The sequence below is a fragment of the Ovis aries genome, chromosome 10, assembly GCF_016772045.2.
Source record: "Ovis aries strain OAR_USU_Benz2616 breed Rambouillet chromosome 10, ARS-UI_Ramb_v3.0, whole genome shotgun sequence".
In the NCBI taxonomy this organism is placed as follows: Eukaryota; Metazoa; Chordata; class Mammalia; order Artiodactyla; family Bovidae; genus Ovis; species Ovis aries.
In genome coordinates, this window is record NC_056063.1 from 19,791,480 (window position 1) to 19,807,476 (window position 15,997).

Sequence of the window (15,997 nt, forward strand, 5' to 3'; positions counted from 1 at the left end):
TTTTTCTTTTTAAATGGGATACTGTAACTGTTCCCTGTTCTCAGACCTATTGGCAGTTTCCTTAAACTATCCAGTTTCTCATCTGTTGCTTTTTCACTTTGTATACTGCAGGTTCCCAAGCAACTCTCAAATTTGTAAACCCAGCTATGGACACACTATTTGCTTTAACAGTAGTTACCTGGAAATCTAGGTCTCTGTTTTTGTTATTTTCCCCTCCCCTGGATTTCTTAATCATATATAACTAACACTGTGGTTAAGGTTGATGTACAGGTTCCTAAGGCTGTGTCTGATGGTTTGTGGCCTTTAGTTGGAAGCAAGAGAAGAATGAGTGGTCAGGAACTGGTCACTTTGAATGTGGGAGGGAAGGTATTCACCACAAGGTCTTCCACCTTAAAGCAATTTCCTGGCTCTCGGTTGATGAGAATGTTAGATGGCAGAGACAAAGAATTCAAGATGGTTGGTGGCCAGATTTTTGTGGACAGAGATGGTGTTTTATTTAGTTTCATCTTAGATTTTTTGAGAACTCACCAACTTCTACTACCCACTGACTTTTCAGATCATCTTAGACTTCAGAGAGAGGCTCTATTCTATGAACTCAATCCTCTGGTGGATCTCTTAAACCAAGAACACGTGTTACAGCCAAGACCTGCTCTTGTGGAGGTATATTTCCTAAGCCGAAATACTCAGGCTTTCTTCAGGGTGTTTGGCTCTTGCAGCAAAACAATTGAGATGCTAACTGGGAGGATTACAGTGTTTATAGAACAACCTTCTGCACCAGCCTTGAGTAGTAACTCTTTCCCTCAGATGACCTTACTTCCACTGCCTCTACAAAGACCATCTTACCATGACCTGGTTTTCCAATGCGGCTCTGACAGCACTACTGATAACCAAACAGGAATCAGGTATGTTGTACTTTGAAGCCTCTATTCTATACCAGTTCCTAATGTTTCCCCTCAAAACTGAAATTTTCTCATGCCTGAATTTTCTTAGAAAAAATAATGACTGAAAATAATTTTTTCTGGAGTGGGGGAAGGAATCAGTAGAGTTGGGTGGAATGACCAGATAATTATTGTCCAGATGGGGGTACTTTTCAGAGTGAAAGAAAGAATTTTTATTACATGGGACAACAGGAGTAAATCAGAATAGTCCAGGGAAAACTGGGTCTATGGTCATTCAAGTTGTAGGAGGAAATAATTTCATAGATTATGTTCCACTCCCATGGAATGAGATGCCTTTTTCTACCCTAAGGGTTTCTTTTGGTTGCTGGCATATAGTAAAGGCTCAACAGTTTGTCCTGATTTCCTTACACTCTATGTATATTTGTTCTTTCAGCCATTCTGATTTGGCTACTAATTTTTCTCTATTCCACTTTATGTCTTAAACACCATTAAGGCAGATATATCCCATGGCAAGTCTGGTCTCCTGTTACGTCGCTGGCACTCTTGCACAACTCAAAATACTGGGATAGGCTGTCAGTATATTAAGGATAGTTGCTTCTGAGTCAGTTATTCACTTTCTCCCCGTTATTCTTGGCTGGACCCTCAGGCTGATTTTAACTCTACTGTCACGGACACTTCTTTTCCCCCTTAAAAATGTCTTAATGCGGTCCCACTATTATTTTACTAACTGTGAAAGCTGGCTTTAATTTTCAGGAGGGAAAAAACGTCTGTATATGTTCTTTACTCATAGTATTTAAATAAAATATACTTTTTGGGGGGTAAAGGTAGACATATTTTGGGATATTAACTTTTGCAGTAGACACCAGGAGTGAACGTTTACCTCTCCCACAACATACCCCGTGGTCCTGCATACCAGCTTAAAAACCCTGGGCAGTATGACAGTTCTTAAGTTTTCACACTTTACAATCTCCTGTCTTTCATGAAATGTCATTTTGGGGAAAGGGATCCAGTTAAATTAACATGCTGATTGTGGAGAAAACCTAAGACCCTATCTTCACCTCAAAATGTTTTAAGATACCTCTGTGCACAACTGGTAGGACACTAAAATAAACAAGGGGAATTACCAGTTTTTATTTTTAAATTTGCATGATTAAGATCTTTGGGGATCCCTTTCTAAAAAGTTAAAAACATAAGGAAAAATGGTATAATTGATTTCAAGAAGAAACATACAAGGTAAAAAGATATCCTGGAAATACTAAATGATCTTTAAAAACTACACATTTGGAGAAAATGTAATCTTGAAATGTAATCTTTTTATAATCTTGAAAAACAAACTCAAGTTGGGATATTTGTATGTGTACAATGACAGTACTTTCCCCTTTCTCGTTTAGTGTTTGTGTTTTACAAATCAGATTGTTTTCATCTTAATAAGAGAATGGCATTACACTTAAATTCCAAAATAGATAACTCTAAAACTAGAAGCAATTTTTAAAATTAGATTTTTTTAATGCATCACCAAATAGTATTCTTTTCAGTGTTTGAAGTTTAGAATTTTTTCAGCTGATAAGTAGTTCGTGATTTTTTTTTTCTATAACCCCAATTTCAAAGTAGAGGTAGATAACCCAAGACTGAAGGCAGGAGGAGAAGGGGACAACAGAGGATGAGATGGTTAAATGGCGTCACTGACTCGGACATGAGTTTGAGCAAGCTCTGGGCGTTGGTGATGGACAGGGACGCCTGGCTGCAGTGCTGCAGTCCATGGGGTCGCAAAGAGTTGGACACAACTGACTGAACTGAACTGAACTGAACAGAGATAACCCAAATCCGGTGACATTATTGGGAGTTTAGGTCATCGGATGAAACTTCTTGGTCTTAAGAGGCCCACCTTAGGTATATCCCACTTAGCTGGCAATCATTTTTATTTCCTGCTCACTCCTTGGTCTGAATCTGTCCATTCAGATGTTGTTTTTGAAGGTGAAAAGTGGAGAAGTAAGCCTGAATGGCTCCTTAGAGCCTGATATATCATCCAGCTGTTCAGTTATGGTCTACTAATATGATTTATCATTTTGAGGTCTTGGTAACCTAGCAAGTTGCTCAGTTATTATCTCTTAAATTCATAGTACTAAAAATATTTGGCATGCATCTTGCAGAGGGCCATTCATATGATACCACATTATCAAGCTCAAGTTATGGTCACAGGACTCTAGAGTCTTAGACATATATGTCTCAGACATATTCTGTCTTTTCCTTTTTAAATTAGCTCAAATGGAGACGTGTAGTTGCCTTTTAAGTTTTTAAAAGAAGTTTTGATTTTCCATTTCCCATTGGTTTCTTTTCTCTTTTTCTTGTGCCTTGAAATCTTCCATTTCTCAATTTGGCATCTTAGGGAATCTGATATTTAGGCCCAGTGATTTCTTGCAAGTACATTCCACCTGGCTCAGTGATAAACCCACCTACCAATTCAGGGGACATGAGTTTGATCCCTGGGTCGGGAAGATCCCCTGGAGAAGGAAATGGCAACCCACTCCAGTATTCTTGTTTGGAAAATCCTGTGGACACAGGAGCCTGGAGGGCTGCAGTCCATGGGGTTGCAAAAGAGTTGGGCACAACTTAGAAACTGAACAACAATACTACTTGCATCTTAATTTTGTCAGATGTTCTGTAACATTTTTTCTTTGACAAATGTTTCCAGGCTCTACAATCAAGATCTGGGGCTTGTGGGTAGATGAAATCATTTACTAATGTTAAAAATTTGCTGTATTAAACATAAACATTTTTTGGTTATGTACTTTGTAGTTTCATAATTCTTACATTATTGAATTCTTTTGTCTAGAATGAGTTTCTAAATGTGAACTACAATAACCAGTCTATCAATCATAATTAAAAGGCTAGGGGTGTCCCCAAGGCTCTTTTTATCCCATAAAACCACAGACAGTTTAGGTGGCAGCCTGGAACTAATTTAAGTTAGCCTTTTTTTTTTTTTTTTCCCCCACATTTCATAAACAAATGGTGTGAGGACAGTTCAGTCACTCACTTGTGTCCTACTCTTTGCGACCCCATGGACTGCAGCATGCCAGGCTTCCCTGTCCATCACCAACTCCCGGAGCTTGTTCAGACTCATGTCATGTGGGAGGACACATGACATAAAAAACATCCTGGATGGTAGATAAAGAAGGGGCAATATAGCTGTATCTTTGTGGATATTATTATGTTGACATTATTAAAGCAATCTTCCCTGGTGGCTTAGATGCTAAAGAATCCGCCCGCAGTGCACGAGACCCAGTTCAATTTCTGGGTTGGGACGATCCCCTGGAGGAGGGTATGGCAACCCACTCCAGAATTCTTGCCTGGAGAATCCCCATGGACAGAGAAGCCTGGCAGGCTATAGTCCAAGGGGTCGCAATGAGTCAGACACGACTGAGCGACTAAGCACAGCACAGTCAATCTGAAAAGTTAAGGTATATATTTTTTCTTGATTTATGTGTATTGGTTTTATTGAGTTTTCTAGGAAATAGGAAGTTTTGTCATTTTGACTCTGGAGTCCTTTTAGATCCTTTGTTTTGCTCTTCAGCTATGGATAGTTATTGAGAAAAATTGACAATAAAATCTTGACATTTAATATCTGCAAAACCTCACCTGAAAAAATGTTTTCGATAACAGGAAGTCACAGGAGAAAATCTGTAATGTCAGTGCTGATAATGAGTAAAATTAAATCTAGGGGGAAACTGTAAAAGGATCAAGTGTTCATTGAAATGACCGAATCAATTAATTAAAACAATATTTGGCAAGTCAAAAAGAAAAACTGGAAATAGTTAAATTATATAATAATCAAAAGCTGATTTAATTGTTTGATGAAATTGTTTGCTCCAGAAAATAATTGCTTAGTGAGACTTCATCAGTGTTAGCTATATTCCTAAATGTGGAATTAAAATGACTTTGGAGATTACAGTAGGGTCTCTATTTCCAGTAGCCTGAAATTACTGGCTTAGATTTATAAATGAAGTCTTTAAAAAAACCTGATAAAAGTGGTATTATGCCTTTATTTGAAGTTATAAATCAAATTTATATATTTAGTTTTGCTAGTTATTAAAGGGATGTTTCATAACTGAACATTTTTGTGTGTCCTAGGTATGTCTCCATAAAACCTGATAACCGAAAACTGGCCAACGGAACTAATGTTCTTGGCTTACTGATTGATACTTTACTGATGGAAGGCTTCCATCTGGTCGGCACCAGAACAGTATCCTCTGAAGACAGAACTGAATGCTATAGTTTCGAAAGGATAAAAAAGCCTGCCGCTCTTGCCATGAACAAAACACTGAAATCAGAGACTACCCTCATGCCAGAGCAATAGCCATCTTCCCGTCTGGAAGTTCCATATATAGGGAATATATGTTAGTCAAATATGTACTCAGTCTATCTTTCTGGCCTTCCACCATGCCATCGTTGGGCAACTGCACCTTAATGCTCAAGCCACAGTGACTACTTGCTGCTCTCTAAACAGCATCGTGCCGTTGGTGCTTTGGTGTATGTTCTTTCTATCTTCAGTGCCTCTTTTCCCTTTCTCTTCTTCATGAACACATAAAGCATTCAAGAAGGGGCTACTGAGGGACTTCCTTGGTGGTCCAGTGGTTAAGAATTCGCCTGCCAATGCAGGGGACATGGGTTTGATCCCTGGTTCCAGAAGATCCCATATGTCATAGAGCATCTAAGCCCACGCAGCACAACTACTGAGCCTGTGTTCCACAATGGGAAGCCTGCACACCACAAGTAGAGAGTAGCCCCCACTCACTGCAACTAGAGAAAGCCCATGTGCAGCAATGAAGACCCAATGTAGCAAAAAAAAACACACACACACACACACAAAATGGGGCTTTGGAATCAGACTGCTTGATGTCTTCCCCTGCAAATATCTGGGTTTACTGAGGGGATGGGGGTCTGCAGGGGAGCCCCAGGTGCCTGTGGGGAAGGCCTGCCATCAGCCTGGAGGGCAGCAGCCCAGCAGGCAGCTGAAGATAGGATCTTCAAAACCTGGGTCTACTTGAAAGAGTGGCTCTCAGCTCCACTGTGCCCAAAGCCTTTGGGTCCAAACATGGCTGTGTAGCAGGGGTGGTAAGGGCTTGCCTTCATGCTGTGCATGACTCCCGAGGTCAGTGTCTTTCCACATTCTCACACTTCAGGCAAGGCTGATGTCAGTCCTTCCCCAGGGAGGTCACCCACTCACTAAAGTATACCTCCATGTCACACTTGGGGCACATGGGCATGGAGGCGCTGAGTCTGGGGCAGGTGGCTGGGTGGGAACAGACCAGAACGCTGGACTAGACTGCTTGATTTCTAATTCCAACTAAGCCACTAGCTACATGGCGTGGGCAAGTCACTCTCTGTGCCTCAGCTTCTTTTTAATCTATCAAATGAGGATAATAAATAAATATCCTTTATAGGATAATATATTTCCCTTATAGGATATGTGAAAATTAAAGGAGATAATGTAAAATACTCAGCACATTGCCTGGCACATGGAAGTCACTCCATAACTATCAGTGATGATAATGATGGAAGATGGGTGACCCACTTTCAATTGCACCTCTTCTTGGAGGCCTGTTTTCCTCTTTTCCTAGGTGTAGAAAGCAGCCCTTTTCTCTGTATAGACTTACATGCCATCATAAAAACAAATTTTTCTCACTTGAATGTAAGCTTGATCCACTCAGTTTTAATTCTACTATGTGTAAAAGCATGTGCTAAACACTTGGTAAGAAATACCTTTGTTAACAATTAGCACCTACTCTGGTGAAAAGCTTTTGAATAAAACTTCTATTAATACTAACATTCAATATTCATATATCACTTTGATTTAATGAGTCCTCTTGTAGGAATCCTCATATATATGTGTCACTTAAAATATTAGGATAAGCATCTAGAAAGGAAATCATTAAATGAAAGAGCACAGAATAAAGAGGGGATTGGTTCAAGGTGGCAGAGTAGAAGAAGGCGCACTTACCTCCTCCTATGAGAGCACTAAAATTGTAACTAGCTGTTGAACAACCATCAGCAGGAGGACACTGGAACCCACCTAAAAACATAGCCCCCATCCAAAGACAAAGGAGAAGCCACAATGAGACAGGAGGGGTGCAATGAAAATCAAATCAAATCCCATAATCCTCTGAGTGGGCAACTCACAAACTGGGTAACAATAATACCAAATAAGCTCTCCCGCTGTTGTGAAGGTTCTGAACCCTACATCAGGCTTCCCAGCCTGGGGATCCAGCGAAATGCCTAGGAATCCCCAAGGAATCTGACTTTGCAGGCCAGCGGGATTTGGTCACAAGACTTCCACAGGACTGTGGAAACAGAGACTCCACTCTTGCAGGACAAAAACAAAATCGTGCATGCACTGGGGCCCAAGGAGAAAGGAGCAGTGACCCCACAGGAGACTGAGCAGACCTCCCTGCTAGTGTCTGAGGGTCTCCTGTGGAGGTGTGGGTTGGCAGTGGCTCACCACAGGGACTGGGGCACTGGCAGCAGCAGTCCTTGGAAGTGCTGCCCCTGGCCTGATCCCTCTTGGAGGTCACCATTAACTCTTCAATAGAGCCTGTAGACTCCAGGGCTGGGTCTCCTCAGACTAAACAACTAATAGGGAGGGAGCACAGACCCAGCAGACAATCAGATTACAGTTTCACTGAGCACACCCTGCTCACCAGAGCAAGACCAGTTTTTCCCACTGCTAGTCCCTCCCATCAGGAAGCTTACACAAGCCTGTTAGCCTAATCCTTTGGAGGTCAGACAAAAGAAGTAGGAAGAACTATAATCCTGCCGCCAGCCAGAATAAAAACCATATTACAGAGGGTTAATTAAAATGAAAAGGCAGAGGGTTATGTCCCAGATGAAGAGACAAGATAAAGCCCCAGAAAAACAACTAAATGAAGTAAATAAAACAACTAAATGAAGTAGAGATAGACAACCTTCCAGAAAAAGAATTCAGAATAATGATGGTGAAGACGATCCAGGATCTCAAAAACAGAATAGAGAAGATGCATGAGATGTTTACCAAAGACCTAGAGGAACTTTTTTAGTTAGTAGAGGAACTAAAAAACAAACAGAGATGGAATATACTAGAAGGAATCAAGAGCAGAATAACTGAGGCAGCAGAACAGACAAGTGACCTGGAAGACAGAATGGTGGAAATCACTGCCACAAAACAGAATATAGAAAAAAGAATGAAAAAAACCTGAAGACAGTCTAACAGTCCTCTGGGACCACATAAAATGTACCAACATTCACACTGTAGGAGTGCTAGAAACAGAAGAGACAGAGAAAGGACCTGATAAAATATTTTAAGAAATAATAGCTGAAAATGTCCCTAACATGGTAAAGGAAATAGTCAACCAAGTCCAGGAAGCACAGAGAGTCCTAGGCAGGATAAACCCAAAAAGAAACACACGGAGACACATCATAATCAAACTGACAAAAATTAAAGACAAAGATAAAATATTAAAAGCAACAAAGGAAAAATGATAATATACAAGGGAAGTCCCATAAGGTTATAAGCTGATTTCTTGAAAGAAATGCTACAAGACAAGGAAATGGCATGATATATTTAAAGTGATGAAAAGGAACCAAGAATACTACAACCAAGAATACTCTACCCATCAAGATTCTTATTCAGATTTGATGGAGAAATCAAAAGCTTTCCAGACAAGCAAAAGTTAAGAAAATTCAGCACCACTGAACCAGCTTTCCAGCAAATGCTAAAGGAACTTCTATAGGCAGGAAACACAAGAGAAGGAAAAGACCTACAAAAAATAAACAAAACAATTAAGAAAATTGTAATAAAATCACCCGTATATATAATCACCTTAATGTAAATGGAATAAATGTACCAACCAAAAGACACAGACTGGCTGGGCAGGTGCGTGTATGCACTTTCAGTCATCACATCACTACTTAACTCCCTAAATTGTAATTATTTTCTGTTGTTAGGTTAATCATGCTTCCATTATGGCTTCCAACTGCAATTATTTTAATTTTTTGTCTGGCCATTGATTGAAAATTGATAAACATCTTTTACTATTGTGATTATGTAACTATTACTCATCTTAATACCACTGTATCATGATTGGTCAACAGAAAGTAGTAGAATTCTATCTCACTAAAACTACCGTTTAATTGAAAAACCTGTAATCATTTTTTAAAAATCCAGATGCACATTAGAATTATCTTGGAATTTAAAAAAAAATACAAATATCCAGGTATTGTTTTTTTCCCCCAAAGCTCTAGATGTGATTCTAAGGAGCAGCCATGTTTAAAAACAACTAGACTGTATGATTTTTTATCTAGTTTGTTTCACTTTTCTATTTCAGTGCTCCCATATAATTTAGTTTATGTTTTCTAACTTCTCCATCTCTTGTTCTTTCTCAAGCCTTTATCAAGTATAGTAGAAAAGCTCTTTTGTATATATATAAAATATATATACATTATATAATATATATATATTTTTTAAAATTTATGAATTTATGAGTTTATGACATTTTGGTTCCAATTGTTTGAATAAGTATGAATAGAATGCTAGGTTTCTAATTTATATTCCCTCAAAGGTTGGATAGTTCCATTTATTCTGGTGTCTAGTACTACGGCTAAAAGCCTAGAAAGTTTACTATGTTAGTGATTTAAAAAATTTTTTTGAATGAGGCTTAAACTTCTAATTCAATTCTGAGAATATAAAGAAATACTATGTTGTATAAAACACCCAGGAAATTAACATGTGATACAGTATTATTAACTAAAGTACAGATTTTGTTTAAATTTTACAAAATTTTATGCTAATGTTCATTATTTTGTTCATTCCTTATTCAAGATTCCACATTGTATTTAGTTGCATTGAGCAGCTTCAGTTGCATGCAACAAATTCTCTTTTCATTTTTATTCTGTTACACATATTTTCTAATTTTCCTTGGTATGGCTTCTTAGATACACTCATCCTTTAAAAGTGGACATTTATTTTCCAAACACATGGAGTTATCAAAGTATATTTGATATATTAATTACTCATTTTGCTATTAATTTCTCATTTAAATGCTTTCTTCTCTGCAATCACCTTCTGTGTTTTTTCAGTCTTTTAACTTTATTGAGGCTTTCAATGGCTAAGTCAAAGATCTCCCTTGGTAATTGTTACATTACACTTGAAAATATGGGGGTTATTTTCAAATATCTTTTGATATAGATTTCTAATATAATTCTGCAGTGGCAAGAGAACAGACTCTATGATTTCAATACTTTTAGACCATTACATTTTTCCACCTTGTTTTGCATCCCTGAATATGTTCCAGTGTCTCCTGGTTTATAGTCTATGGGAACTTGAATAGAATTTGTATCCTGCTGTTGTGTGAAAATTGTATAAATCTTAATTATGTTGAACTGGTTCATAGTATTTCTCAGGTCTACTATATCCTTCTACTTTTCTGTCTGTTCATTCTATTAATTTTTGAGAGTTTGATACTGAAGCTCCAACTAAAAATCTTAATTATCTACTTAAAAGAATAATTATAACATATAGTAGAACTATATGTAACTTTGGAAAATTCTTAAAGAGATGGGAATACCAGACCACTTTACCTGCCTCCTGAGAAATCTTCATGCAGGTCAGGAAGCAACAGTTAGAACTGGACATGGAACAACAGGCTGGTTCCATGTAGGAAAAGGAGTACGTCAAGACTGTATATTGTCACCCTGTTTATTTAACTTATATGCAGAGTACATCATGTGAAATGCCAGGCTGGATGAAGCAAAAGCTGGAATCAAGACTGCTGGGAGAAATATCAATAACCTCAGATACGCAGATGATACCACTCTTATGGCAGAAAGCAAAGAACTAAAGAGCTTCTTGATGAAAGTGAAAGAGGAGAGTGAAAAAGCTGGCTTAAAACTCAACATTCAGAAAACTGAAATCATGGCATCCGGTCCCATCACTTCATGGCAAATAGATGGAAAAACAATGGAAACAGTGACAGACTACTTTTTCACTCAGATGGTGACTGCAGCCATGAAATTAAAAGATGCTTGCTCCTTGGAAAAAAAGCTATGACCAACCTACACAGCATATTAAAAAGCAGAGACATTACTTTACCAACAAAGGTCCATCTAGTCCAAGCTATGGTTTTTCCAGTGGTCACGTATGGATGTGAGAATTGGACTATAAAGAAAGCTGAGCACCGAAGAACTGATGCTTTTGAACTGTGGTGTTGGAGAAAACTCTTGAGAAGTCCCTTGGACTGCAAGGAGATCCAACTAGTCCATACTAAAGGAATTCAGTCCTGAATATTCATTGAAATGACTGATGCTGAAGCTGAAACTCCAATATTTTGATGCAAAGAACTGAAACATTGGAAAAGACCCTGATGCTGGGAAAGATTGAAGGCAGAAGGAGATGGGGACGACAGAGGGTGAGATAGTTGGATGGCATCACTGACTCAATGGACATGAGCTTGAGCAAGCTCCCAGAGCTGGTGAAGGACAGGGAAGCTGGTATGCTGCAGTTCATGGAGTCGCAGAGAGTAGGACACGACTGAGAAACTGAACTGAATTGATATGTCACTGTTCTTTTTCCAAGTCTCCTGTAAATGTGTCATACTTTCATAATTTAAACACTAAAAAAAAAAAACAACTAAAAAATAGAGCACCAAGTACTTTGCACATAAAAGGGTTAAAAAATGTTGAGTGGAAGCAGTTGAGCACCATTTTAAAAAGTACAAACTCATTCATTCAAAAACATCTGTTGAACATTTGCTGGACACTAAGTTTTCAGATTTAAAACAAGAGTAAAACAAAAATCCTTATTCTTAATGAACTTACATTTAAGTGAGAAACTGTATCATCATAACAGCAAAAATTAGAAATAAACTCAAAGTTCATCAATAGAGAATGGATAAATTCTGGGCCACAGTGAAATGCTGTGCAGCCTTTAAAATGAATGAGACAGCAATTTATAAACTAAGAAGGAAGGATTGTCGAACATTTATAAGTTGAAAAGCAAGGTGTAAGACAATATATAAAGTGAAAAAATATATTTCTACTTTATGTACAGTAAGTAGTTTCCATTTGTAGAAAAATATATTTTATACACACACACACACACACACACACACACACACACACACACACACACACATATGTTCAGGAATTTTCAGCCAAGATATGGTCACCTACGGAGAAAGAACTAAGTGAATGCGGTTTAAATGTGAGAGGAAGACTTACTTTTCACCAGACCAGGTAGGTCTTTTTTAAAAAGGGAAGAAAAAGCCATGCCTCAAAGATTTTGAGTATGTGCCAGGGTTAGGGGACTGCTTTGGCATGGGATAGCCTATTATCTCATATTGATCCAAATTTTACCCTACCATCTTTCCTGTGAAATCCTTACACTTAGCAAAGGAATTACATTCCAGAAATTTCTAGTAATTATTTATAGATTCGTGTAGTAAGCTATAGGGAAGAAAGATCTTTTCAAAAGTCTCCTAGTAGTACCTCAAGAGGTTATGTATAATGGAAAAGAGAAAAATACTTCAAGACTAATAATGTCAAAGTTAGGAACTGAAAATAATGACCCAAATAAGAAAAAAAAGCCTTATGAATGAGTGTTGTGTTTTTGGTAGCACTCTTCTCTTTACCGCAGAAAAGTCAACTTAGTTGTTTTAGTCTGCCATCTTAGTTTTGGGGATATGTCTGGTCTGGTTTTCTCACTAGCATCATATTCTAGGGTACAATATTTCCATTCTGCTAAGTTTTGGGCAGTGTGTGATTTAACTAGCTGAGTAAAGTTGGCATGGTTATATATGTAACACTGTTTAATTCTCTATAGTGCTTTGCTGAGAAGATCATTAAAGACTGATAACTAGTTAAAATAATAGTGAAGCAAAAATACTGTAACTATAGATTGGCAAAGAATAAGACAGGGAATGTTTAAATTGTTATTAATGTGTTCTTAGTCATTAAACTTGTAGAAACTAGCTTGAGATAAGAAATAAAATGTTCTTTTTAGCTGAAACTCCAATACTTTGGGAGTGGGCAATGGCACCCCACTCCAGTACTCTTGCCTGGAAAATCCCATGGATGGAAGGAGCCTGGTGGGCTGCAGTCCATGGGGTCGCTAAGAGTCAGGCATGACTGAGCAACTTCACTTTTGCTTTTCACTTTCATGCACTGGAGAAGGAAATGGCAACCCACTCCAGTGTTCTTACCTGGAGAATCCCAGGGACGGCGGGGCCTGGTGGGATGCCGTCTACAGGGTCGCACAGAGTCGGACATGACTGAAGCAACTTAGCAGCAGCAGCAGCAGCCAATACTTTGGCCACCTCATGTGAAGAGTTGACTCATTGGAAAAGACTTTGATGCTGGGAGGGATTGGGGGCAGGAGGAGAAGGGGACGACAGAGAATGAGATGGCTGGATGGCATCACTGACTCGATGGACATGAGTTTGAGTGAAATCCGGGAGTTGGTGATGGACAGGGAGGCCTGGCATGCTGCAATTCATGGGGTCGCAAAGAGTCGGACACCACTAAGCGACTGAACTGAACTGAACAGAAGCATTACCCATGGAAACATGTAATATACATATATTTAATTAATTCAGTCAGAAAATATTTATTGACATTGTATGCTAAATACTCTTCCAGACACTGAGGATACTGCAAGGAACAAAATAAGGTCTTCCTCCCTAGAGCTTACTACAAATACAATTCATAATATTGATGATGGGTTTAAATTAACTTAGGTTTTTAATTAAATAGTTCCTCAAAAGACATGGGCTCACAATCCAGAGGTTTTTAGAATGAGATAAATTATCAAAATTTAAAAATTATATATTATTGACTAGGAAAAGTGTACTTTCAGAGTAGATTGAGTTTCTTATTTTAGTAAATATTTTAAGATGATATCTGGAGACACGTCTGTCAAGATTATCTCAGTGAGTCTCTTGTCTTCACTCCAACAAAGAGTGGGGTATGATGAGTGAGACATCAACATGCACAAAAAACTGGGTCTTGTTTTAGAAAGGGAAGCAGGCATATGGCTGGAAGCAAATAGGGATGTGTTAGATGAACCACAGACAAATTCAAACTCTTGCCTGATTTAGGGAAAATAGAAGACTTTAACATATTCATATGGGTATCACTTAACTTCTTGACCAAATTGCTCATAAGAAAATCATAAGAAATTATAAGAAAATAATGGCAGAAGTTTGTGTTGGTCAACCAAACTGAAAACTCTGGCGATCAAATCACAGACTCGTAATCGTCCATCTCGGATACATAGGGAGGAATCATCACCAAGCATGGTTTGCCCATCTAGTTGGGCTTCCCTTATTCTCCCACTTACCTTTGTTTCAGCCTCTTTCTATAACCTAAAGTTTCATTTCTGATAAGGCACTAAGGATTTTAGCTTATTCTTGAATCTCAACAATATAAACTTTTAAGTGGCTGGAAGTTCTTCCTAAAAAGATTTTCTGAAAAGGAGCTGTAGTGTTGAATTTTATTCTTGAATTTAACATACAAGTCATAATTGCAAAGAATTCTGAGTTATGTTAAAGTCAAACTTAATTTGAGCTGCTTCCCTAATAGCTCAGTTGGTAAAGAATCCGCCTGCAGTGCAGGAGACCCTGGTTGGATTCCTGGGTTGGGAAGATCCCTTGGAGAAGGGAAAGGCTACCCACTCTAGTATTTTGGCCTGGAGAATTCTATGGACTGTAAAGTCCATGGCATCGCAAAGAATCAGACATGATTGAGTGACTTTCACTTCAAAATCTACTTGAAATCAGGAGTCTGAAGTAATATAAATGGTCAAGGGAAAGCAGTTTGAGAAGTATATGACTTAGGGAATTGTAAGCTGTTTCTAATTTGTCTTGTATACTGTTTCTATCTAACAAATGTCAGCTCAGTTATATACATCTTTGTATTGGTTCTCTATCATGAACAACAGAAATGGTCACATTGCCAGAGATCTTGCTAGAAGAATAAGACTTGCTAAGACTCTTAAATATCCCATATTCTACTGTTATTTTTATTCTGTGTTGGGAAGTTGACCCTGTAAGAGCATATTAAGCAATGCAGAAGGCACTAAGACTAAGAGGAAATTTTTAAAAGGAAATTTGGGAAATTTTATTACCTTCCTGGAGCTATTGAACCCATGGGAAACACTAGTGTAACATCAAACTTAGTGTTTTAAGCAAAAGTTTAAGAAGTAAAGAGATGAGATGAAAATATATTACTAAAAATTACTTAATTTCTGGAATATCAACAACATCATAAAGACATAATTGCTCACCAGCTTTGTCCCAGAACTACACTTTTTGAATTGTTAGGTCTTCTACTGGATCTATTAGAGATAAAAAGTTTTGTACAAATTTCACCAAAAGACTCATCATCTCAAAATTATTAAGCTTGGAAAAATGTCTTAATATTTATCTAAGCAATGAGGTCAATCCAACCCCTCAAATATTTTAACAGATAAAAAGCTAACCCCTTACATGTGAATGGGAAATGAGTATTAAGCATGGCACACAATAAATAAGCAACAAAATACAGTAGAATTAACAGGACTTTACTCCCCAAACTGAAATGTGCCTAAGACTTAATCAGAGTTTTCTATACCTTCAGGTTTCACACCAACACCTCAAATCCAGAAATCATAGTTTTAAGGTGGCTTTTTTTAAACTCTGCCAGTTGAGTAAAACACACCGACTACCAAGTGTTTCTATTTCATCTTACTTTTCTCATTTCACACTCTGGTAAGAATTTGAATACCTTTGGGTTCCCAAATTGGAAGCCAAACAGGAGAGGTTTATCTTACCCTTCTTGTAAAAACGCCCCAAGAAAGTCTGGTTGCAATGTCTGCGGTTCCATGAGTTCTTTTAAGATGAGGACTGGGACTGTGCTTCATACTGGTCTTTATATTCCCCCACAGTGCCAAACAGTGGAAGTGAATATACAGTGGAGGTGATGAATAGGTTCAGGGTATTAGATCCAGTGAACAGAGTCCCTGAAGAACGATGGACAGAGGCTTGTAATATTGTACAGGAGGCAGCTAACAAAAGTCCCATGGGGTTGCAAAGACT

At 38.2% G+C, this 15,997-nt stretch overlaps 1 protein-coding gene and 1 pseudogene across 1 annotated transcript; one reads left to right on the top strand and one right to left on the bottom strand.

Annotated features, from left to right (window-relative positions):
* The first annotated feature begins 264 nt into the window (after window positions 1–264).
* KCNRG (potassium channel regulator) lies at window positions 265–6,730 on the top strand. Its single transcript, XM_015098078.3, has 2 exons — window positions 265–902; window positions 5,028–6,730. The coding sequence occupies exons 1-2, from the start codon at window positions 325–327 to the stop codon at window positions 5,251–5,253; spliced, it is 804 nt and encodes a 267-aa protein (XP_014953564.1). The 5' UTR covers window positions 265–324; the 3' UTR covers window positions 5,254–6,730.
* LOC105608013 (cysteine-rich protein 1-like) overlaps window positions 4,365–15,997 on the bottom strand; it is a 58,625-nt pseudogene continuing 46,992 nt past the window's right edge.

Bases quoted from the DNA above. Each gene is read 5' to 3' on its own strand.
- KCNRG (XM_015098078.3), top strand. From the start codon at position 325: ATGAGTGGTCAGGAACTGGTCACTTTGAATGTGGGAGGGAAGGTATTC. The intron at 903-5,027 runs GTATGTTGTACT...TGTGTGTCCTAG, and splicing joins GATAACCAAACAGGAATCAG to GTATGTCTCCATAAAACCTG.